This window comes from Trachurus japonicus, chromosome 24 (genome assembly GCF_045865225.1).
Source record: "Trachurus japonicus isolate A0001 chromosome 24, Traja_1.0".
Taxonomy (NCBI): Eukaryota; Metazoa; Chordata; class Actinopteri; order Carangiformes; family Carangidae; genus Trachurus; species Trachurus japonicus.
Genome location: NC_140930.1, coordinates 15697414 through 15723420, shown reverse-complemented (window position 1 = coordinate 15723420; position 26007 = coordinate 15697414). Strand labels below are relative to the sequence as shown.

At 41.5% G+C, this 26007-nt stretch overlaps 1 protein-coding gene across 1 annotated transcript in view; it reads left to right on the top strand.

Annotated features, from left to right (window-relative positions):
• The first annotated feature begins 8314 nt into the window (after positions 1-8314).
• Positions 8315-26007, top strand: part of ptchd4 (patched domain containing 4) — a 39781-nt gene continuing 22088 nt past the window's right edge. Inside the window, exons 1-2 of the mRNA XM_085771166.1 lie at positions 8315-9375; positions 21741-22236. Coding sequence (XP_085627292.1) covers positions 8776-9375; positions 21741-22236 — 1096 coding nt within the window. The 5' untranslated portion in view covers positions 8315-8775. The remainder of the gene's footprint in view (positions 9376-21740; positions 22237-26007) is intronic.

Genomic DNA, 26007 nt, shown 5'->3' with positions numbered 1-26007 from the left:
CGTTAAGCATGTAAACAATGCTTTGAGCAGCGTACTAGGGTACGGTGTATATATTTTTTTAAAAATAAACCATGGCATTGTGAGATATGTCTATAGCTTCCCTGGTAGAGTCACCGCAATCTCTGCAGATGTTATAAGTAGCACGGGTTCGAGTCCATCCTGTTCTGAGCGTATCTTTCTTTTTCTTTTTTTTTCAGTCCGACTCCGGTATATTTTATTTTATTTTATTTTTGTACCATTAATAAGTATATCATATAAAAGACTCAAGTAGAATCATGCAATAGACAAAATAATGTGGAGCAATGAAAACAAGTTAATTAATGTTGGTTGATGGTTTCAAATACTACTCTTGCCCTCTATGTGTGCGGAGATAGCCTACTGTAAAGTTATGTATGTAGGCTAAGCCTTTGAGCAGATGCATCAGCGTTGTGATTTTAAATACATTTTTTTCCAGAGGATCTGCCAGGAAGGAAATGTAGGTATAGGTGCAGGTGTGTATTGTAGGGACTCAAAGCACAACTGCTGCTAAAGGGGTTCTATACAAAATACTGGATTAAGGATGTGAGTACATCCTCTGAGATATCAGTTTTAGACTTTTAATCCATTTGCAAACATTTATTAGATATTCTTCTTTACTTCATCATTATGGGTAGTTGAGTGTCCAATGTTCAAAAATGGCAGTTTTTTCATAATTACATCTTAATCTCCAACACAAAATGAAGCAGTCAGAACACTGTATGTAGCCACTTTAAATTCATTCACTTGTATTTTGCCAGTTAGCTGAGCTGTGTCTCTAGACAGGAAAAGGTTCAATTCCACAACCAGGAAAACGTTTTCTTGCCCTCCAGAGGACCAGTGGATGGGTCTTTTTTTTTTTTTCATCAGTGCATGTTTGTGGATATACTGCACACATAAAAAACTGTCTTTACTTGTGTTGGCATGTTCATTTGTTATTTTGTGTCTATACGCACAGCTCAATGTGATCACCCTGGTGTAAGTGCTGCCTTCTGGTCCTGTGTCTGAGTATTTGTGCTTTGTGGAGGGGCTGATGAATGGCTGTGATTAGCAGTGAGGTTGATGCTGGAGCTTCTGAAGCACCCTGCAGGATTACACCACCACAGTTTGAGAAACAACCACTGAGGTAGAAAATCACCACAATAAAGTGACCCATTTCAATGAATGGGTAACTTTACTGTGGTGATTTTGACACGTCATGCAGTATCTGTATGTCCATTTGCTAGTGCCTCTGATAATTTAAGATTGCCATGGGGTCCTTTAAGGATGTTTTAGTTCCAAACTGTGAGGAATAAAGAAATCATTGGCATTTTCTGGAAATCTTTTTGTTGTCATTTATCAACCTGAACAGCTCCTTTTGAAGTTATGGCTCCTCCCACCAAGCCTGATATTTACCCAGAAATAATACCAATACAATATATTGGACATTTCACCCTTATTTAGTAAGTTAACTCACAATTTGAGTTATATTTCTAGCAGTGTCTGGCAGCATTTTCTTTCCATACATACTACATGTTTTTAACAGAGTCAGTCGACTGGCATGCAAATGAAATGGACTGCTGATTATAATCACAGATTTCTATAGGTTTACTGTAAACGTTTGGGATAATACATATCCATAAATCCATAGATCCAGTTATTTTTGTCATTTCAATGTGAAAATGTTTCATATTATAACTTTACAATAGTAAATGTCTTGTATATTTTTGGCCCAAGGAAACAGCACTTTCTCAGGTCAGTCTGTTCTGTTTGTAACTTTAGGAGGCAGGATTTGATTATCAGCAACCCAGAAATTCACTATTATGGATTTTGGGGGTTTGTTGAAAATCAATATAAAACAATAACAATGAGGGCAACCAAAATTGGACTTGGAAATGTTAGGGGCCTTGCTCTGCACATCCCTGGTGGAAGTTATGCCCTGTGCACAAAGCATTTTAAAGTACCAAGGGTACCTTTAATTACTTGGCATTACTGTGCCTTTATAAGAAGTGTGTTGGCTTGATACAATGTATTTCATTGATTTTGCAGTCTGAATAAGGAGCTGCTGGTATATGCACGTTCCATTTTTTACTTCAATTTAATTATTAACTTGCACTTTCATATAATTGTTAGCAACAAAGCACATTACATTGAGATGGGTTTGTATTGCTGGCAGCCAGCTTCTTTAATTAGATAACCTTGGTTTGGAACAAAACCAGGGGCATGAAACATGTATGTACAGTAACTCAGTGACAACATCCACTATCAATTACAGCTAAAAAAAAAAAAAAAAGCTGTAATGTACAGTGCGGCAGTTTACTCTGGTTTTACACAGTCATTCTGCTATCAGGTTGCCACTGGTGACCCTCTGCTCACTGACCGCAGACTTCGGTTTCTGAAGGAAAGTACTTGGCATCCAATCAGAGGCTAAATGGGATGTGGTCATTGTGTGGCCTCTAATTGAGTTCTTTTCCAAAGGGGAGAATTTACTACTGTGGAAAGTGAAAAGAGTGAATAATATTTTTTCACCCACTCAGGCCTGTAATCCATAAAACATTGATGTTGCCGCACACAAAAAAATCTGTTTTTTACAGATGTGGATTCATGCTTCATGCATGTGGCAACCAAGTCATAGCAGAGTATATATCATTGGCGTGATGTGACTTTTCCAGAAAGACAAGCAGAGACTTTGTTCATGGCAGTGGCAGCAGCAGATCTCTTAGACCTGTTCTCTCTCATGACTTAATGCTGCCTGTCTGTGCAGTGCTGAAAGTCTCTCTTCTATATCTTGCTGCTCCCTGCCTGGGTATCTATGGCTGATGAAATTTAAAGGGATAGTTCAACATTTTTGGCAAATTGGCCCATTGCCAAAATCCATATAGTTTTAGGAGTAGGTTCACTACCTTTAATTGTCGGTGCAAGCTATTTTTAGAATGCGGAGCAGAGCCGCAAGCTGCTCAGAGCTACGCTACGGAGGCTCATGGGATTTCTTGGTTTCCCTCATCAAACTCATCAAATACACAATCCAACAACTCCAAAACGCTCTAGTGGACAAGTTGTGACCTGCACATTCACCACGCTATGAGATAATAACAGAACGTTACCAGACAGAGTTGTTTTAGAGGTAAATTCATGCAAAACCGCTGATGCGTGTTCCCGTCAGGGGCAGTTTTTCATCAAGCAGTCTCTGCATTTGCCTCGAAAACAACTCTGTATGGTAACGTTCTGTTATTATCTCATAGCGTGGTGAATGTGCAGGTCACAACTTGTCCACCAGAGTGTTTTGGAGTTGTTGGATTGTGTATTTGATGAGTTTGATGAGGGAAAACAAGAAATGCTATGAGCCTCCGTAGCATAGCTCTGAGCAGCTCATGGCTCTGCTCCGCCGTTCTAAAAATAGCTTGCACCGACAAATAAAGGTAACGAACCTACTGCTATGACTATAGGGATTATGGCAATGGGCCAATTTGCCAAAATGTTGAACTATCCCTTTAAGGATATTTTTTTCTAAATGGACACTGAACATAATGTGCAGTATGGATAAAAATAAACATACAGTATTGAAAATATTTAAATCAACTGACTGTAACGCCAGTTGAGCGAATCCTCCATTTTCCAGCCTCAGTTTGTTGGAACTTCAGTTTTGAGGACTTCTTGTTGTGACTGTACAGTAGTTGTAGCTGAAAGTGCACATATAACACAGTGCATTCACATTTACACTGATAACTGCTAACTAACAAGCTAACTGTCTGCTTTGGTTACCATCGCCACCTCTCTCTCTCTCTCTGTCTGCAGATCTCACACAGAGATGATAAATCAGTGTACTTTGCTGCTGCATGTGCAAGTCTAGTTTTCGCATGTCTGTGCATCATAGGTGTAATATTGTAACTGATCTCAGAACGGTTAGAAGCATTAGAGTCGAAGCAGCTTGATAAACACAACTTGACCTAAGCTGGGCATTGTCTTTATGCAAATCTCCAAAATAGGTTGTCTGGGATACAGTCATGTCCACAAAAAGGGCTGAAAGTCCAGCTGGGTCTCAGAGACAATGTCCTACTCTTGCAATAGGTAGGCAGAATATTAGAGGATAGACAGGACAGAAAGCTGTTCTTACAGTTATCACTTTCAATTCAGTATTCCTTTTAGTTTTAACAGCTAAGCGCTGCTTGATTTGCTTGTCCTGACTGCACGCCATTGTTATGTATCATAGCATGGCCCCACATAGCATGACACCGAATTGGAAATGATCTTTACTCAGAGGGTAACACACAGCTTTAAGATGCCCCATTTCTGTCTCTCTATGGTGCTGAATGGGCCGTGCCCATCATGAGCTCTTTGATACCAGTGTTTTGTGTTAGATAATGGCTACTCCTACCCAGCTGATAGTGTGCCACAATAGAGGGCTGTTTATCTCAACTCCTCAGCTACGGAGGCTGGTGTGCAAGCTGAAGAATGAGTTTTCTGGAACAGCGAAAAATGCTCGAAATTCCAAATAACAGTTTATTCAGCAAAAGTGCACGGATGTGAATTCAGCAGTGGTCTAATGAGCAGGGTCGAATCTTTGTCATGTAAATCAGCAGGTACATCCAAACAGCACCTGACAATCAAAGGGGAACAAAAGAGAACAAATAAGGCTGCTGCATCTTTTGCTCAGGAGGCTTGGCTAGCAGACTGGTGAATGAGGTTTTACTCATGCCAAGAAATTATTCAAGTGCAGAGGTAGTGACTGTACATGCCCTACTTTTTATGCTACTTCACTGCTGTTTCTCCAGTCATAAGAGGTGCTGCTTGTAAAATCAGGCTCCACTGAGGCGATATTAAGTTCTGGGTCAACAACAACGGCAACACTTACACAATGAGATCACAGTTCAGGGGATTCTTCAGTGGCTTCCTTTGTATACAGATTGGGATAGGGGGGGCTTCAATGATGATTACCACTGTAAACCCAAGAGTATACAAATGGTATTTACCATGTAACAAGCACGAGTTAATCCTGATCCTGGGCTGGGCTGTAATGATTTTTTTTTTTCAATTTGTTCACTAAAAGATGTTAGACCAAGATGAGGTTTAATCCTTTTCTGTGAAACTAGTCAACAAGCTGCAGGGAGCCACATGACTGGACTGAATGATTGTAGCATGTGCTTTAGCACCTAATTTTATTGTTTTCATTTTAATGAGAATATTTACAGATAAATTATCTAAAACATACATGTTGAGAAGAAAGCAACTGCCTCAGGGCGTCAGACTCTAAGGGATCACTAAAGTACTGACAAATGTGTACCTAATCTTGATATGCGGTCTGATAATGATGCAAATTAAAATCTAGTTAAGATTCACTTTATTTGATCCCGTATTTTATATAGGAAAACATCTAATGTCTTCTTTGATTATACAGCAGGTCTAGGTTTGATGTTAATGCTGTGAAAGTACGGTCCCAGAGAAATGCACACAGCCTGTATTCAGAAACTGAGCCTTGAAACCAGGACTTCTGCAATTGTGTGATGTCACACCAAAGCAGTCACTGCTCTCAGTATGGGTGGGTGATCCCCCATTAGGGGTCCACAGCTCATGTTGCCCCAGGCCCAGAGAGAAGGTTCATCCAGCCCTGACTTTACCTCACAACTGTGATGAAACCCCATTTTAGATTCCCAGTAATTATAGAGGGAGAGTAGGGTTCTGACTAGAGCTAAAAGGATTAGGCGATAAATCAATTAGTCAACCAATGCTGAAAAATGAAAGAGAGAGAGAGAGAGAGAGAGAGAGAGAGAGAGAGAGAGAGAGAGAGAGAGAGAGAGCATGGTTTCAGCTTCTTTAAATGTGACAATTTGCTTTTTTTTGTCTTAATGTGATGTTGAAAATTGTTGGCAAATGACATCAAGTATGGCTTCAGTAAGTTTCTTTCAAATCAGCAAAATCAAAGAGTAGACACGGTCGCCCACATCCAGTTTAAATGGTGCTGGCCTCAAAAATGTAGACAGGAAAGGCAAAAAAGGAGACCACACACATCAGCTCCCTTATGTGCAGATTTATTAGCACATCAACAGTAGTAACGTTTCGAGCGCACTCGAGCAGTGCGCTCGAAACGTTACTACTGTTGATGTGCTAATAAATCTGAAATCAGCAAAATCAACCATGAATCAGCTTTTAGTTGCAGCCCTTGTTCTGGTGCAACATCTTGTGCTTGCAATGGCTGCATGGAGCTACAGCTACTGAGTTTTGTGTGACAATATTACAAAAATCTGGATGTGAAAGCAATAAATAATGCCCTCAAATTGACACACAATTGAATACAGATAGGAAAACATCTACATAGAAGATACATCTGGAGTGGGTGTAAGTTTTGCTATATAGGCAACCGTTGTATTGATATCTCTATACTTACCAGCCTGTGTTACAAGAAATCAAACATCACTGCAAGAGAAATATCAACCATTTACTACTTGGTATATCTGACCTGTCCATCGCTGACAAATTTAAAAGAAAACTTTATCAGACACTTGCTTTTTGTGCTAGAAAATGTATTCTTTTAAACTGGATAGTGGATAAAGCTCAATGGTTCAATGGCAAAGGGTGGTACTCAAATATGTTGCTTTAGACTATCTGACATATAAACTGCACAGCAAAGATGATGTTTTTCGTAAAACATGGGAACCCTTTTTGTCATACCTTGGTTTGAATATCTCTACCATTTTTGCAAGAGGGTTTGTATCATAACTGAAAATGCTCTGCGTGGCAAATGACATACCATTTAATTTTTTCATTTTTTGTTTGTTTGTTTATTTCTGTGTACCTCTCTGAACATGAACACTATGTAAGGTTGAATGCTCCAACGTAATTTCATTGTTATTTATGGCAATGACAAATAAATGATGATTGATTGATTGATTGATTGATTGATTGATTGATTGATTGAACATGTGAATGTATTATGCACGCACGGCAGTGTATACTTTATCTTTCGTCCTTATCTTATTTTATGGGATGACTACAGAATCTCTCACCTGTACAAATTTGAATCTGAGTTGGTATGTGAGCCAAATGTATGTTATGTTTGTTTGTTTGTTTTTGTATGTTCTGTCTTATTTCTTGAAAATTGAATAAACATATTCAAAAAAAAAAAAAAAAAAACATCACTGCAAGAGCTGCCTTCTTGTTTTACTTCTATTTCCATCACTCCTGGTTTTGTGCAAAGGTTAGCTTATACTGTACTAACCTGGGTCAGACTGCCTCACCAAGAGTCATAACTGTGGCCTCCTGGCTGCCCTGAATAAGTAGCACTGCTCAGAGGACGTATGATACGTTTTCGTAGGCTATTGTAAAACAAAATAATCACTGAAGCTTTTGGCAAAACTGGTCAATAAATAGCTCTTCATGCCAACGCTGGTTACGAAGCAATAGCAACACTTAGTTAAGCAGTAAACAGCAAGCAGGGGTTTTATCAATTCAACACCATGTCAAAGCAATACGTGTTGCTGGATTTCCTCCAGTTGACCTAAAATCCATTGATAGCTAAACTGCTCTCAGCAGAACTGATGCTGAGGCTTTGGTGTCTCTATAACAGCACTGAGACAGAGACAACTCAAGGTCAAATCAGGTTATTTCCTAAAAGATACAGCAGATCTACTGTTAGTGCTATATACCTTGTCCAGAATATTTCAATGATCTGCGCTGTAACATTTTCACAGTGGCAAAAAAGGAGTTAAAAATAACCCTTTACAAGAGGCTTGGCCCATTCATTCTTAGAAGCACAATAAATGGTTAATTACGTCTGCCAGCATCCTTTATAAGCAATATGATGAATATAAGAGTTAATCACTGGGGTTTTAGAGTTGTGTGAGTCAGAGAGTGTCTCTTCGGAGAGGCCACTTAAACCAAAATACAGAAAAAAGAAATTGAAGAAGAAAAAAAAAAAACTGGGAGGTCTGTCTTGTCTGGTTCTATCACACCACCCTGCCTGGCCTGGACAGAGCACTCAGCATGAAGCACAACACAAGGTGGGTTTTCCCCATTCATGAAGCCAACACTGACTCATCCCCCCTTGCAAGTGCGGTTCGGTCATTCAGCCACCTGCAGGAGCATCTTACAACTCTCATCTTGCCTGTTGCCTCCACTGATCCTAAAATAACCAGCCCCCCCCCCACCCCCCCCCCTTCTCACCTCCTCCTCCTCCTCCTCCTCCTCTACCAGCAGCAGCCCCTCTATCCTCCTCTTCAACCCCCGCCACATGGTTACAGTGAAGTACATAAATCCGGCGCCAGGCTGCTGTGAGCCGAGCAGCAGACAGACAGGAGCAGCAGCAGCAGCAGCAGCAGCAGCAGCAGCACACATGCACATCACATCACACCGTCACGGCTCGGCGCTGCCACTGCAGCCGGTGCAGCGGAGGAGACTCTTCCCCATCACATGGAGGCGGAATGGCTTGAGCTCAGACACCACGGACTCTCTATCGGCTGACTGCACGATGCTCTTCTGACTGTCTGCTTCTCTCTCCCTCTCTCCCTCTCTCTCTTTCTCTCTGTGTGTGTGTCCGTCCGTCTTGCCGCGAATTGCTGCAGTGCTGTTTTTTCCAGGTGTTGTGGTGTGTGTGTGTGTGTGTGTGTGTGTGTGTGCGTGCGTGTGAATGTGTGTGAATGTGTGTGTGAGAATGAGTGAGTGTGTGTACGTGTATGTGTATGTGTGTGTATGTGTGTGTGTGAACGTGTGTGCATGGTGGTGATGTTGTAGCCTGGTGTAATTCTCTTAACGAATTGGACTAAGCCGGGGAACGGAGTCTGATGTCACATGTGCTTCATCGGAGGAAACGGGGCATCTGCAAGCTGGATTTTGTGGAGGATGCTGCGGCAAGTGATCCACAGAGGGCTCAAGGCTTCGTTCTACTGGCTGGGCTTATTCGTTAGCAGGCACCCCGTTTTCTTCCTCACCGTCCCCGCGGTCCTCACCATCATTTTCGGATCTACCGTTCTGAGCCGATTCAAGCCGGAGACGGACCTGGAGGTGCTGGTCGCCCCGACTCACAGCCTCGCCAAGATCGAGCGGAGTCTCGCCAACAGCCTGTTTCCTATCGACCAGTCGAAGCACAAGCTGTACTCGGATTTGCACACCCCGGGCAGATATGGCAGGCTGATCCTGCTCGCCAAGCCCCCGGGAAACATCCTGGAGCTGGCCGACCAGGTCCTGCAGGTCCACAAGCAGGTGCTGGATTTACGCGTTAATTACAAGGGATTCAATTACACGTTCGCGCACCTCTGCGTCTTGAGCCACAGAGACAAGCGATGCCTCTTGGATGATATCATCACCATCTTCGAAGATATCAGACAGGCTGTGCTTTCCAACAGCACTTTCCACAAGGTGCCCGTCAGCTACCCAAACACAACACTGAAGGTGAGGTTTATCATTATTAGTATTAGCTATTATTATTTATTATTAATAATGTTGGGACACACCGCAGCGCAGCTCCTCTTCACATTGCATGCCGAACCGGGCCTGTGCAACACACTATCTGATCCGATCCGATTCCGAACCCCCGTTCCGAAATCTCTCCATCTGAGCCGTGGTGACAGACAGTGCAGCAGCAGCAGCAGCAGCAGCAGTCAGCATGTGAATAGCTGGAGCAGACTGGCCCTTTTTCTTATTTGGAGCATGCCATAATTTCTGAATGAACACAGTGGGCTTGTGTTCTCCCAGGCTGCAGATTGCTACATATATCAGCCAGTGAGGGAACCCTCTCCATAACACAGACAGCCGGTTTGCAGTTTTCACCCTCCCTTGTTGGTGCAGGTGAATTGATTGGCTGCATATACTGTGTAGCCCCTGACTGCTGTGCTCTGCTCCTCCACACACATCCACAGCCACACTCGCACATCAGCACACATACAAAGGGATATCCTCTGTCTTTTTTTTTTTTTTGATGCAGTGTCTCCCTCTGGCCTTTTCCTGCCTGTACATGCTTTATAATGACATTGCCATAGTAGCTAATAGACTGAGGCACCCCGCTTGCCTGTGTCTTCCTCTCAGATGCTCAGTGGGATCCGACTGCACACATTTGTATCAGTAACATACAAGCATCTGACAATAGTGAAACATGGATATGCTGCACATAGTGGTACAGTACAGGTGCTCGCTCTATAGGCTCACCAGTCTTTCAGGTGCAGATGTGCTCTGCAGATGCAAGTCTGGTGCTGACAGTCTGATCAGGTGCTGGTGTGAATGTGAAAATCTGTTGCACTCTAGAATAATTTGGGATATTTACCAAGCTGTATACAGATTAAACCAATTTCTGTCTCCAGTTGTCCCACCACAAGGCAAGAGGTTGTGGCTTTATTTCTTTGGCAACAGCTGCATGATGTGTGCTTTTTATTGTACGGCCTTAAAGAACATTGACTGTACTGCACGGCTCATAATGATCAGCTTCATTGTAACTGCTCATATAGATTTTGAGGTACACAACTCGACTCTGTATACCGATGTTGCAAGCTCAGACTGTCACAAGCCAACATATTCTGCATATGACAAGCCTATAGCAGGTTGGAACTTCAATTGAGGAGCTGTCACAGCGTGGCAGCGTGAGCCATCCATGCAGCATCGGCGTCCGAGCGAAGCGGCGAGGGCCATTCATCATCCTGTTGCCCATCTTTTCTTTCAAAAGTTGACATTTACGTGATGCGTGGTTTTCGCAGGGCGTCGAGGATAATCATGCCTTTGCTTTGCTCTGTCATACTCAGGAAGCTGCATGGTTTACGCTCCTGTGGAAATCACAGACACAAAGTTTAATGTCGAAAAGATAATAGACATTAGTGTCTTTGCTGCTGGTGAACCAGGCAATTAGAATGAGTCACTTTGCTATCTTTAACAACACACATCCATCGCAGTCAGGTACTTTACTCTGTTCAGTATCATTCTTCTTCTCCTCTACATTTCTCATAGTGTCATCTGACCTTCATCTGACAGTCATCTCCTCTCATTGCTGACTCCTCTGCAGCTACCCCAACTGAGATTTCATACTTTTTCACACATTTCTTTGGTAGAAAGAAGCTCCAAGCAAACACATGCATATTGTAGGTCCCAATACTACATTTGAATTTTTAAATAAATTGTGGCACTACCTTTAACTGAAGGAACATGGACAAACTAAATTGGTCTTAAAATCAGAAGTAGTAAACTCTTGCTTTCAAGGAATATTCAAGAGTACAATTTGGGGATAAATTAGGACATTTATTTAATAGCTGACGAGTAAAATGTATCTCTCAAAAGACAAGCTGCACTGCAAAAACTCAAAATCTTTCCAAGAATATTTGTCATATTTCTTGTCAAAATGTCTAATTTCTAGTCAAAACTAATCTCTTTCCACTTAAAATAAGACTCATCACTTCAAAATTAATTTGTTTTTAGATAATTTCACTTGAAATAAGTAGAAAAATCTGCCAGTGAAAGTTTTTTGTGCTTGTAATAAGAAAGAAAACTTGCCCCACATCAGATTTTCTACTTATTTCAAGAGAAATTATGCTTGAAATAAGTAAAAAGTGTCTAAAAACAAGCTACTTTTTAATGTGATGAATGATGAATGTTTAAGTATAATGAGATTTGTTTTGACTAGAAATTACATTTTCAGCCTACCACACTGCAGGGTTGATGGGTTTTATTTTAAGCCTGGTAATGACTCTAGCAAATAGGTTGGTACTGTATGTGACAAAGCTTGGTCGCTTGGACCATCATAGTTGGAGGTGGATAGACTCTATGGGCAGCTTTGTTGCCCACATGACAACACTTAGAAACCTCTGTCAAAGCAAGTGACAAACTGAGGCTTTCAGATAAAGACTTAATTCATCTGTGATCGTAGGTCACACCCATTTCTTTGTGTCTGACTAATTGGTCTAGTGAGCCCTCTGGACCATCTCACCTCTCTACACTACAAACAGGGGTGTTGGTTAGGCAAAGCATCACCTCAACACTGATGTCTTGGTAGTTCACTTTATTCGTAATGGCAGGTCTCTGTGTGCATTGAGCTTTTGCTTTCTGTATCAGGACAAAAGTGTACTCTCTAATTCATCTGCCATTAGCATTAGCATTGCTTTGTGTTTAGCCAACGCAGTTATGCTGCGTTCATAACAACTCGGAGGTCGGAAATCCCAACTCGAAAATTTCCGACTTCCGACATCATTGCGTTCACGCTGCAGGAACTCGGGAGAAAAAAAAAAGGAAACCTGAAGGAAGTTTGGCATGTTGTGGCTCATAGAATTTATACGAAAAATAAATGCAGCAGTAAATTATGTTTATTTTGGAGGAGAGGAGACGCCACAGATGAGTGCACATATAATGTTATAGCCTTGATAACAGTTAAATGTTATTTCCGTTACATACGAGGACCACAATTTAACACCATACAACAATCACAGCTTAATATAAACGTATTTCATATAGGCTACTGCAATAATACACAAAGATATGCATTCAAACCTCAACCTCAACAAATTAAGATGTCTAAATTCTAACCGTTTAAGACGAGGGCTGCCATGTTTTGATGTTGTCGTGACCTCAAGTCAAAAAGTCGGAGCTCTGATATGATACCCGAGTTTCCGACCTGTAATTTCCAAGTTCGACGCCGTTCAATTCATTTTTTACAACTCGGAGCTTGTTTTTTTCCGACTTCCGAGTTGTCTTGAACGCAGCATTAATTCTGCTGCACTTCCCACAGAAAGTGGGGTTTTTGTTACCATGTGATTTGAGGGAATGTCAATACATAATCAAATAATGCCAGTTATGTATAGAACATCAAACCACCATGTAGTCCCCTCTTAAGCACATTTTAACTTGTACCTGGATGTCTTTGTGTGAAGCATGAGAAAGGTTTTCTGGACACATACACAATGTGCTCATATTAACTCACCTGCGACATGAGGGGCAGTATTTCTGTCTGGATGGTTGATGCGACCTCTTTCCTCTCCAGCGCTCCTCACTCTGTATCAGGCTTCTGCACTCTCCATCTTCCTGAATCCTTATTCTCTCTGTCTGCCTGTCTGGCGAGCTGTCTGGCCTAATTCATTTGCCTGACTTCTTATGCCTCATCCTGCTCTTTGATGTCACAACCAGGATTTATTTCTGTGCTTGTTATACAGAGGTAGTCTTCATAAAAAGTCTTACTTTTTGCTGAGCTGAACGTTAGTTCTGTCCCCAGGAGAAAACGCTTTAAATATATTCTTTGTTTTGCTCCATCTTCTGTATTTTCAGTTGCATAATCTTTTGAAGCTGTCAGGTAGTACAAGAATAAAAAAAACATTAAAGAATACTATAAAAAAAAAGTTATAGCAAATGAGCGAGCAGTGGAGAAATATATGTAACAGTGAAATAAATCTTCTTTGAAACATTGTCCGGATTAAAAATGTGAGAAGAAATGTATGAAATAAGTACGAGTTCTGAGTCTAGGGCTTCAATCTGTATTCACACCAGCAACAACTTGATCACAACGCCAATTAGAACTAATTAGAGCTTGTTGGTTGTTAGTTCAAGTACCAAAGTTGTAACAGCAACAGACTGGACCAATGGCAAAGCTGGTTACATGATTATCTGCTTATAGTCGATGGGGTCCAGCAGATCCTGGGGGCCTAGACCTACTTTATCTTAGATCATAACAAACATGGGCTAGTGTTTTCCCACTGCCTAAATGTTATAGATGAATGTGTTTTGTAGATGCATATGGAAGGCAGCCATTGGTTGCAGATGTATTTTCATTCTTGTTGCAAGATCACAGTTACATAATCTCATTATCTTGCAACATCTGGCAGTGTTTTTATTTGTAGTTTGAGTTACCTTATGTTTTGCGCTATACACCGAGCCATAACATGGAAGTACAGAAGAACAGCAAATATGATTAATGTTTTCAGATAACGTAGTGAAATTGATATCTCTACATAATGAGCTTAAAATATAAATGTACATGGTTGGACTCAAGGTTGTGATTTGCCTCTGTGAAATTGTGTGGTACTTAATGTCAAAGCCTATTATCTTGAGAGAAGAGTTTGATATCTCACGATAATGAGATAATTAAGTTGTTATCTTATGATAATGAGGCGCAAGAAAAGAGCTGCTTCGGCTGCTCTGGGCCTTTGTCGTCGAAAGCTCTGGTGGTCAGGATGGCTTTTTATAAAAAGACAAACAGGTGCGCCATCTCTGCATTACATTTATCCTAACACTAATAATATTGTGTTAGACAAGCTCAAGCTTCTTGTTCCATTCACAAGAGGACAGAGAAATTGAGTGCTGGATTGAATTAAGTTATTGAGCAGTTTGGGTTGTATGCAGCATGGCAATGTCAAGCTAAGGTCAATGTTTGTTTTACACCCCCATTCTCTTTAATAAATCATAAAAGTGGAGGTGAGACCAGCAGCGGTGAGGCAGCAGGAAAAACAGCTGATGTGCAGAAGGAGGTCTGTGGCACCTTGAATGCTGCAGCAGAGCCAATGTGATTGGAGGATGGGAGGAGAGGAGACACAGCACAGGAATTGGCCGATGAGGTTGGGTATGTACGTGTCAATAACTGGCTTGCCCCAGGGTGCATTTGGGTGCTGGGCAATGCAATCCAGTCAATACTGTCTCCTGAACCTACATTTGTACATTCCCTTGATTAAGCTTTATTACAAAATAGAAAAATATACATGAAGCTTATACCATTGAAATAACAAGTAGCAATTTATCTCGAATTACTGCAAACTTGGTATCACTTAGGTTTGTGTAAAACAACACCTTTAAACAGCAGAGCTTTGTAAAACAATTCAACTCAACAATTCAACCAAATTCACATGCAAAATGTCTAAAAACCAATAATAATATTGATTTGTTGTCTAGATACACTGCAATACATGAATAGATAGATTGTTGAGATGTTTTGGTATCGATGAATGGAAGCCAGTAAAACAAAGAAAATGATGGTGCATTCACAGCCAAATAACAGGGTCGTATATTGTTGAAAATCTTAGCATCCTTTCAGTTTTACTGTCTGTGTTTTGATTTTGTGATATCATTAAAAAGTGAAGTATTCTTGCTGAAAGTAGGCAGATTTTTAATCAAGATTTCAAGCCTACATGATTTTAGTTTCTTACTTTAAAAAGGCTCAAAATATGTAGTAGTTCTATAAAGTTCTTTTTTAGCTTTTTATTTTTGATTATATCCCCCCCCCCAAAAAAAAAAGTTGTGCTTACATTCATTCATTTCACTCTGTGCTATAGAGTTGTTGATACACAGAACTGGGGTCACAGGTGATGGCTGTGTGCACTTTGGAGCAGGTTTTCTTCAAGTGCTTCATTGACCTCACTCATCCGTCTCTCAGTTCAGACCAGTCTCCCTGTCCCTCCTCCCACCATAACATGATGCTGCCACCACTTCACCGTAGGGATCCTTGTACCTTGTGTTTGCCAGACATAGTGTCTGAAGTTCTTCTCAGATCAACATAATTTTGTCTTTTTAGACCAGATATTTTTCCCTCGTGATCTCAGAGTCTTTTCCTCTCCTCTACCATAAAGGCCTGATTGATGAAGTGTTGTTGAGATGGTCGTCCTTCTGGCAACTTCTCCCATCTCTGCACAGGGCTTCTGAAGCTCTGTTGGGTGAACATCAAGTTATTGGTCACCCCACTGAGCGAGGCTCTTCTTGCCTGGTTACTCATTTTGGTCAGATGGCCAACTCTGTGACAAGTCCTTCCACACTACTTTTATTTCACAATTACTGAGGCCACTGTCACTGTGCTCCTGGGAACACTCAGAGCTTTGGAAATGGTTTTATATCCTTGCCCTGATCAATGCCTGGCCACACTTTTATTGCTGGGCTCTATAGTGAGTCCCTTGGATTTCATGGCTCTTTTCTTTTTGTGCTGACATGCAGTGTGAATAGAGGGGCCTTACAGTTGTGAGTCTCTCTATGTCCAGTGAGCACAGTTTATCACAGGTGGGCTTATCCCAAGTTGCAGAGACATCTACAATTGAAGTAAACAGGAAATAGCTGACCACAATCTGCAGCCACAACAAAAGGTCTGAGTCATTCTGAGAATCAAAGGATGCAGTTTTTTGATTTGGGGTCTTGATAAGTTTTAAACCAACACTAAGGAACTTTTCAACCTTCATATAATATTTTCACAACTTTTGTGATGGTACATCGACTTCCAACAGGTTGAATGACACCTCTGTCATGGCCTGAGGGGGTCTGTATCGCCTTCACTGGCACTAAGCAGCTTTGAGGAGCATGGCAGTAACCCAGCTCTCACTTTCACTTTCGCGAGTCAAGACGAGGAGGGAGCAGGCAATGCGGCACCTTTCCGTCAGATTGTGTATGTGTGTTTACTGAGAAATGATCCGCTGGTAACAGAAACTTAGTTTGGACGTCTTCTGTTCATTTCCTTACACCTGGAGATCAGGATGTTTACGGCGCTACGCGCTGGTGCTCATGGGAAATAGAGTCTTTCTTCAGCTATGGAATAACCTATGGTACATCTATAGTGGTAGCTTCACTGCTTTAACCTTTAACTGCTTTAACCCCCAGTCTTTCTTCTACCACCACCTTTACATCGAAGTTTTAATATCCCATGAAATATCTTGATTTTTTCCAACAGAGACATTGACATTTCTTCTACGAGGTTAATGTAATTGGCTTTTAATGAAATTAACCAATGTCATTAGGACAAATCTTAAATTTGTCTGTACATACTGTACAACTAATCTAAACACTAAATTCCATCAGATTAAGCATTGCTTGTATTGTGTGTTTTTCTATTAGCACATATAAGAATTCTAACATGCTAAATTAAGGTAGCAACGCCGTACTTGCTTAAAGGGACATGTTTTGGAAACATCGGAAAGAAGACGGGACTTGCTTTTTTTTTTTTAATGCGTTATGTATCTATTCCTATCATTTCGTCAGTGGTCCGACCCGACCATGCCTTCCAGAGGTATAGAATTAGACTACTTAGAAATAGCGTATCTTCACACTGATGGGCTCATTTGCTGTTGTAGGTAACAGAGACACATCAGCAGAAACCAGAGACTTTTGCGTATCCAGTTAAAAGCTCCGTACAGGGGCTTTAAGACTACCATTGCAGGCATGTCAGTATGTTAATGTAATTAGCTCAAAGCACCACTTTGCTGATGTACAGCCTGACAAAGCAGCTATACTGCATGGCTGTATAGTCTTGTTAGCTTAACCTCCTCCACAGCCACATGAAGAGGTAAACCACTTTGACATGTAGGCCTACTCCTTCAACTAAAGGCTGGTGATATCCCAAAAAATATCAGTTCACACCTCTCCCACCAGCCACATCCATCTTTTGTCAGAGAGCTTGAGAGGTGTCACATCCCCCCTTTTCACATATCACTCAACCTCTCACAGATATCACACACACACACACACACACACACACACACACACACACACACACACACACACACATTCTCGCTGTTTTGTGATGCCCCATCCACACCTACTCTCACTCTGTCATTCTCTCTCTCCCACACACAATGGCATTGAACACTTTATTGTCTTCTGAAATGCTGCAACAAACAAGAAGGGAGAACAAAATCTTGAGCTTGGAGCTGGGTATATTGTTTTCGCAGGTGATTTAGAAATTGCTGTCCTGATAGCTGCTCAGTAGTCACTGTATCACAGCTGGATGCAGGTATGCATGCTAAGCAGTCAGTCTGAGCATGTGACAGCTCAGTGTGGGGGGCAACAGTTTATAGATACTGTAAGTGGGTTGTCACTATTGAGATTTAGCTGAAACGCTTTACTGAAGTTGGGTGGTGGTGGTGGTTTAATTTCAGCTTTGTGCACTTACAGAAGTGAAATGAGGGCTAAAGCTTTCTGGGTTCCCTTAGCAATTACTGAGTGATTACATTACATAAACACACTTGTACACAGTCATGAAATGACACATTTCAAAAGCTGAGTAGGATTGTTTTGAGAGCAATCATAGACATAACAGGCAGATACTGCTTTATGTTACGTAATAGAGGTAATAAATTTGAGGTAGTCAGGAAACCTGGCTGTTGACTTAAGGATGGGATCAGCTATGTGACTGGAAGGTTGCTGCCCACATAATGCCAGAGCAGAATAATGCAACTTTTTTTTTTTTGTCTCACTGCAGCAAATTGCTTATAAAAATTGAATCACATAATCACGGGGATTTATTTATCTAGAAGCGTGAGATTTATATCAAACTCCCCACTGTGAAACAACATATTGTGGCTGTTTGACTGTGCTGGATTATTGTGCTCATAACAAGATAAATCATGTCTACAATAAGCTGCAAATTAAGTTGACATTGTTACGACAACAAAACAGTGTCATGTCGGGGTTCAGATTCACATTGTTGTGTATGTGGTTTACTGTCCTAATTAAAAGAGCTGGGGAAATATTTTCTAAATCAGTGTTTTAGAATAATAATTATTATAATGTATTGTGTAATTGAATGTGGTGAGTAAGCTTATAGCTTTGATATTGTGGATGGGCATTATTACAGGAAATTGATGCAACATCTTGGATACAGTATGTGCACTCCCATCTTGTGCTGGTGAGTCTGTGCAGCAATCACAACTTAATCACAGCTGTCAATCATGATGATGTCATGCCAACATTATTTTATACATGTATAGTGTGTGTTGTTGTCATTGTCCTTTTATTTTCTAGTTATAGGCTACACCATATCAACAGCAAAGAATGAGGAGCAGCACATGTTAAAAAGTCTTAAGAGAGCTGTTTAAAAAATGACTTTGTGGAAATGCTTCTTAACCAAATTACATGTTGATCTGCTAACTAAATAAAAGCGTTTGGAAAAGGAATCATTTGGACTTTAACATCATGTGGGTTCAATCGCTTATAATATCGAACTGTCTGATGAAAAAATTTATATTGTAAAAAAAAAAAAAGATTTAATTTAGAGTGGAGAATTGTTTGTATTACAGTTTTTCTCGATTGTTTACACACAATTTTTGGTACTTGAGACACAATGGCCTCAACATCTAACTCATGCACCAACTCCCTTGACCAAATCTGCTAAACTACAAGCAAAATTCCTGCTTTACACTCAATTTGCAGTTCTATAACACACTTTTTTCAAAACGCTACACACAATTCTCTGCATTTGGCACAATTTTCATGAAGAAAATCTCTTGTTTTCACGAGTAACACACTGTTATTCAAAATTCTAACGTTAGTTTCCCTACTATGCACACTCACTCATCACATGGGTAAACACCTGTCACACAGTTTTACAATTAGCAATCAGAGCTTTAGCAAAAAAGGGAAACATAACAGGCAGTGATGGACTGACACCAAAAAGAGAGAAACCAAACAGAGAGAGAGGCCACACAACACAAACACACACACACACATATATAGCAGTGATCATAATGATGATGACAAAAGAAAATGCATTGATCACCAAAATTGCATGTTGATAGAGGGATTTGAACCTAGACTAGAAGAAAGTCTTTGACTACAAAGAGTGCTGCTCTACTAGGTGAGCCACATGTTACAGTAGCCTCATCCCATCAAAATTATGTATTCAGTCTTTCAAAATTGTTCGGCCGTAAACCAGCTGACCCCGAGCAACTCTTTTTTTTTTCTTTTGTGGTCAGATCAGCACGGCTGCATGGTCACACGACCACCTCGGTCGCGTCTTCACGCATTTCATTTGTTACCGTGTATTTGAGTGTTCTGAGTATCAAAACAATATTCAAAAATTTTACAACACATTTATATACTGTCTGTAGTCACAGTAAAAAAAAGAAAACCTAAGTCATTATGAGGAATGGAGTAGAAGTGTTTTCCATTCATCATAGTGTTTTACACTGAGCACATCAGTGTTCAACTGGTTCTTATAAATGTCTAGTCATATGATGGTTTGTGTGTGTCATTTGAGACTAAAATAGCATTTTGAGAAGAAATAACATTGTTTTGAATGTAAAGTTTCATTTTGCAGGAGCAGTGAGGGGTTTTGCCCATTGTGTGTGATTTTTTGGATTTGTGTGTAGAGTTCTGAGAGTATGAGGCATGCTTTCAGAAAATGTGTGTAAACAATCGAGAAAAACTGTAAAAGCCATCACCCAGCAGATGGCTTTCCCTTACCTGCAGTAAAACAGAGTCAGAACCTCAGAAAGCTAATGCTGTACTAGTCACTGTAAGCCTTTTGCTGCGAGATCCAATATTTTGGTGAAAATAAATAAAATATTTTCACCAAAACATAAAACCGGGATATAATTTACTGACCAATCATGGAGAAGAGAGATGAGCAGCAGCTGGCTCCTCCTTCCATGGCCACATTTAAACCTTGCTTCATGTACAATACAGTACATGCTCACTCTCATTAACTCTCACCGTGTAACTCAGTGCCACTGTAGAGAAGATGGGATTAAATCATTCATGACCCTGATGGGTGCTGTAGTTATTCACTGGAGACTCTCTTGTCCAACCTCTAAGGGTCTATGCTCGACCTTGGTTGCTACGGTAACTACCAATTGGATTGGGCAGATGGACCGTTGCTTATGATAATGGGCCTGTGTGTGGTCTGTGGAGAGAGAAAGCCTAAAACTATAAAGACCTAATCACAAAGGGAAACATGTTTGTTTTTGCAGATAAGTGGTATGAAGGTATTATCATGGAGTCAGGGTTACCTCAGCTGTATTCCTGTTCAGTCAACTTAAAAAATCTGTTGTATCCACCAAGGCTACACTTTTATGTCAAACATGAGAAAGGTTGTGCCTCATATCTTTATTATGCACTGATTTGTTCCTGAGAGACTGCCACTGCCCACGTTTATTGTCTCAGCCAACTTATTGAACTCTTTTTCTCCTGCTTTGCACATTTTTTATTTCACAATTGCATTACCTTCAAAATCTTGACACAGGGATGTCTTGCATTTGCTGTCTAATTAAATTATTTTAAATGTCACGATGGAGCTCAACCTTCATGATATATAGCCTGCTTTGTCTGCAGCTTTAAAGGGACATTGTGTAACTTCTCCTGTTATCTATTCAGGAAAATCGATTATTTGGTTCAAAAGTCTGTTTTTCATTAATCAGTAATCTCTCCCATCAACAAACTGAAGTGTTTCTTTCAGCTCTGAATTTGCCGTTCATATCATTCATATCTACATGGAGCGGGTAAGCTCGGTGCTGGCTGCCATGTGGTGTCGCCATGTTTTTACGTTCAGTGGCAGCGTGACGGTAGGAAACCACGGAAACTCAGCGGAGACACCGGAGCTGTTGGCTCAGGTCGAGTCGTACACTGATGCTGCATTCACCTGCAGTCGGGCAGACGGCCGTCGGTAACAAACCAGATGTCATTTTAGTCACAGAAGTGGAGAGAAAGCCGGTAAAACGTGGGTCAGGTAAACAATACCACATCGCCATGACAACATATTGTCACGTATATTGTTTTGCCTCGTACTGATGGACCACTTGTTTACATAGAGGCTTGTTTATGCCGTTACGTGCAGCGGCTGTCGTCCGTCTGCCGTCTGCCCAATTTCACGTGAATGCAGCATGAAAAATACGACTGAGTTACTTGCGATCTACAACCGCAACGCTAGATGGGAGCAATTCCTACACAATGTACCTTTAAAGAGTTGGTGAATCAGTGTTAGAGCAAATAAGGCAGAAAAGCTACTGCTGCTGGAAGTTTCTAGCACTAGTGCTGTGCTGTCTGATGTATTTTTATGAAATTGTACCTTTTGTCAGAGTTAATATTGGATATCTCTAAATCCCCCGCAGGATGGCCGTGTGTCCTTCATCGGCCACCAACTGGGCGGCGTGTCCTTCTCACCCAACAGTCGAGACCAGCAGGTCAAGTCCGCTCGCGCCATCCAGATCACCTACTACCTCCGCAACCATGGCCCCGTGGTGCAGGACGCCATCGCCGAGCGGTGGGAGAACGAGTTCTGCGCCATGGTCAGTCGGCTGTCCACGGCCGAGGCGCCGCACGCCACCGACCAGCTCCACATCCAGTCGCTCACCTCCTTCAGCCTGTGGCGGGACTTCCACCAGACCGGCGTGCTGGCCAAGGGGGAGGTGCTGGTCAGCCTGGTGCTGGTGCTCCTGGCCGCCACCATCTCCAGCTCCATGCGAGACTGCCTGAGGGGGAAGCCGTTCCTGGGCCTCCTGGGGGTTCTGACCATCTGCATCGCTAACGTGACAGCCGCAGGGATCTTCTTTATATCAGACGGGAAGTTCAACTCCACGCTGCTGGGGATCCCGTTCTTTGCCATGGGTGAGTGCGAACGTGGGTCACGACTGTGTCTTTCCTGTGTGTGTGTGTGTGTGTGTGTGTGTGTGTGGGTTGGTTAGTTAAGGGGCTTATCAGGGTTTGACACTCACAGAGGGTTGATTGGGGAGGGGATTAGCAGAATTGTGTTGGGCTTTCCCTCAGAGGGGATGCCGGCAGTTCATTATTGTTGTTGCTACCGAATAGAGTGGCATGTGTGTTTCCAGTGTGTGTCTCTGCTGCTGCATGCAGTTTTGCAGCACATCCTTTTGTCAGGCAACTTTGCATGTGTTATTCTGTGCATGTTGTTGTCCAGAGTTGATTTATCATTTCATTGAGCTTCGGGTGAGATAATCTCTAATAGGGAATTGATAATAACCTTCACAAAATTAGTGCGGTTTTCAAAGCAGATATTTATCAGAACTCATAGAATTGTGCAATTTATTGTAAAACCACAGAGAAATGGACTTGATGTTAGAAATTTTCAGGTCATATTTCAGTTGTTTCACACAACCATGATATAACAAGGATTTGTAAGTTAGGGGTTGGATCACAATAAGTACTGAATATGCGTCAGGGCTTTGTGCAAAAACCTGAGCTGATAAAATCATCAACACTCATGCTTTTGAGTCATCCCTGTGAACAGTGATGGAGATGGATAAAGGAAAGGAAAAGAGTGTTTTCAAGGCAGTGCAGTGCAGAGGATGTTTAATGTTGATGGCGTCAGGGCTGCACTGTTGGCATGATTTTAGAAATACTGAGGTCATGAGATAAAGTCCTTAAACCCCTCTAATAATCAAGGTTTTTATTTTTTTTTAAAACCTGGTTCTTTTCAGATAATTGCAGTACGAATTCTTAGGGTATTGCAAAGCCATACAGTTACTTTTAACCTCCTTCCTGTTATTAAAAGGCTCATATCACCAGAAAACTGAAAACTGCAACAAGCAAAAATGATATTTTCAGTTTAAATACATAGAATAAATACTAAAGCTTCCCATCAATAATGACATTTTGACAGTAAAGGATGGTTAATTCCGGTCGTTTTGGCTAATGCTGCGTAGGCAGGCTTTTGAAACCGTAAATTACAGCTTCAAGTCACGACTTGCGACTTTGCACTATAACGGCCACTCGTAACTTCCGACCCGTGAACTCGTACCAGATCGAACTGGTACGACTTCACAGGTCAGAAAAACACGAGTTACGGGCTGCCTTGAACGCACCATAACGTCTTGTCAGCCGATGGAGTTAGGAGCCCCCGCCCTCGTCATGGATCTATTGGTCCTCGTCCCTACGTCACCACATTCAGACGCATCCCTTGGCTGCACACACAGCCCTTCATGCCGTTCTCTCTCCTCATTGGATAAAACTTGTAGGATACGAGAAAAGTTTTCTCCTCGGCTCAGAGCAGAGCAGAGTGACTGAGAGACCCGTGTTTCGGTCCAAACACTCTATGTAAGTGATTGCTGTCGGAAGATATAACTATTTAAGACTTATATTAACACAAAAATATTGCTTACTTCTGCTTTAAGATTCTAGGCTCTAAGATGAAAGCTGTGACTTGATACTGATAAAAGAATTAGGTTTAAGTTAGGAGCTGATATTTTTTAGTTGATTTTTGAATCTGAATGATTTTCAGATTTAAGATACAGTGTAAATTCTACTAGTCTTGCATAGCCACAGCTATAATGTCAGCAGTGGGGGATGGTTTTGCTGCACCAGTATCATTTGCTGTGCCCTCAAAAACAGGATAGATGTATGTTGACTGTATGATCCAGGTCTTCATCAAAACCTGCCACTCCCATTTCCAGCATGCGGGTTGCTACAGTACTGTAGCTTGGTAGTTTTTGTTTTTTTCCTGTGGTGAACGGGTATTCTGAAAACTAATAGGCAAGGGAAGCAGAGAGCCAGGACAAACAGGCACCCAGTGGCAGTGATAATCAATACAGCATTACACAAATACATCAACAGTGTGATATATCATCATTTACACTCCTGTTGTCTGAGACTCTTCTTCTCTCCCTCTGTCTCTGTCCCTTCACTCTGTATTTCTTCTATTATATTTACAGTACAGTATATCTTGCATTTCCTTCCCATAAAGTCACAGGATCCCTCGGGCTTTGGTAGAGATGTGCTGCAGGCCAAAACTGAAGTTTAAGTAAGACTCGGAAGTAGGAGAATGGAGGGAGTCCTTATGACCTAGAGAGGAGAGGAGAGGAGAGGAGAGGAGAGGAGAGGAGAGGAGAGGAGAGGAGAGGAGAGGAGAGGAGAGGAGAGGAGAGGAGGATGGTGTGATGCATGCCAGGATGCCGAGAGAGGCCAAAAAGGCAAGTCAAGGAGAAAAGCACAGAAAGAAAATGTATGTGATATATGGGGGAAAAAAGAGGGTGAAGAGGAAGAATGAGGGAACAGACTGAGACACAGAGGGACAAAGCAGAGGGGGGAGGAAGGCAGAGAGAAACTCTTCTACAGACGGACGAGGTGGAGAAGGGCCAAGGAGATGGAGAGGACTTGATTAAGTCTGTAATTTCATGTGACAGGACCTCAGAGGCAGCAGATGTCCACCCTCCTCTTGGGAGGTCCTCACTGAGACACACCCCTATCACTATATCAACGCCACATCAGGGCAGACACTGAGATCTCAAATGGATACTGATACCCAATCTGTCAGTGAGGCGCCCCCTGTTGAGAACTCATCATTATTTAAAGCTTTCTGTGGGTTGGGAGGGTGAATTCTTCACAGAAGTAAAAGGTTAAATGGAGGAGTTTATGCCAATTATGGCAATTATGGTTTGGTTTGTTATAGTTTTTCAAGAGAAGAAGTTTTTGTGTGTGTCACATTATCAGGGTGTCATGGTTGTGCCCTGCACTGGGCAGTTTTTTGGAAGCAGACAGTGGTGAGTCTGGTTAATCTGTATTTGTCTCCCCCAGTTTGTTATTGTGTTAATGCAGACATTAAACTTCAGCCTGTCAGGAGACTGGGGCTCATGCAAGAACCAGTGACAGATAAGTGACACCCAACCTGAATCTCCAATGCCAGAATTTGGAGCTTAAATCTGAGTATTATAATCACATTCACAGCCTTCTTATTTACTGATTATAATACAACTGTGAGCTATAATATTATTTCTCTAATGTCTCATAACTCCTTCTCATCAGTAACAGACTAGGAAGACATTTTGAGCATCTACCGTGTCTCTCTGCCTCCCACAGGAGACAAAATACGCTCTTTGTCAGAGAACAGTAACGTTTTCACGACATGTTGTTAACAGTCAAACTATTAATATGTATGCCCCTGTGCCAATGACAGCTGTGGGCGGAGTCATCATGTTTTTTGATATCTAATAGGATCAAATATTGACTTTAACGGTTACCTTCTGCACATGATTAAAGACCCACTCCCATGAAAATCGTGTTTTTCGTGCTTTTCACATGTTCCTGTGGCATTTTTCTTGTGTTAGAGCACCTATCAGCCGAAAAGGAAGTTCAAAATTGCATTTCTGAGTTTTTCTGCCTTCAAATTGCTGTAAACCAATGGCAGACGGAGTGGGACTTTAACCGTTAACCGATAACAAGAACTTTGAACGATTAATACTATTTTTTGTTTTTTTTTGTTTTTTTTAATTAGCTCCTTATGTCGTCAACTCATTGGGGCGTGTCGACACGTGCAGACTGCCTTCAGTCATATTTCGTAGTAAAAAGTTACACAGGAGGACTGACAGTAGGCCTATGTGCCAGTTATGCACCGCAGTCGCCGTGAGGGAAGGTCAGACAATAAAT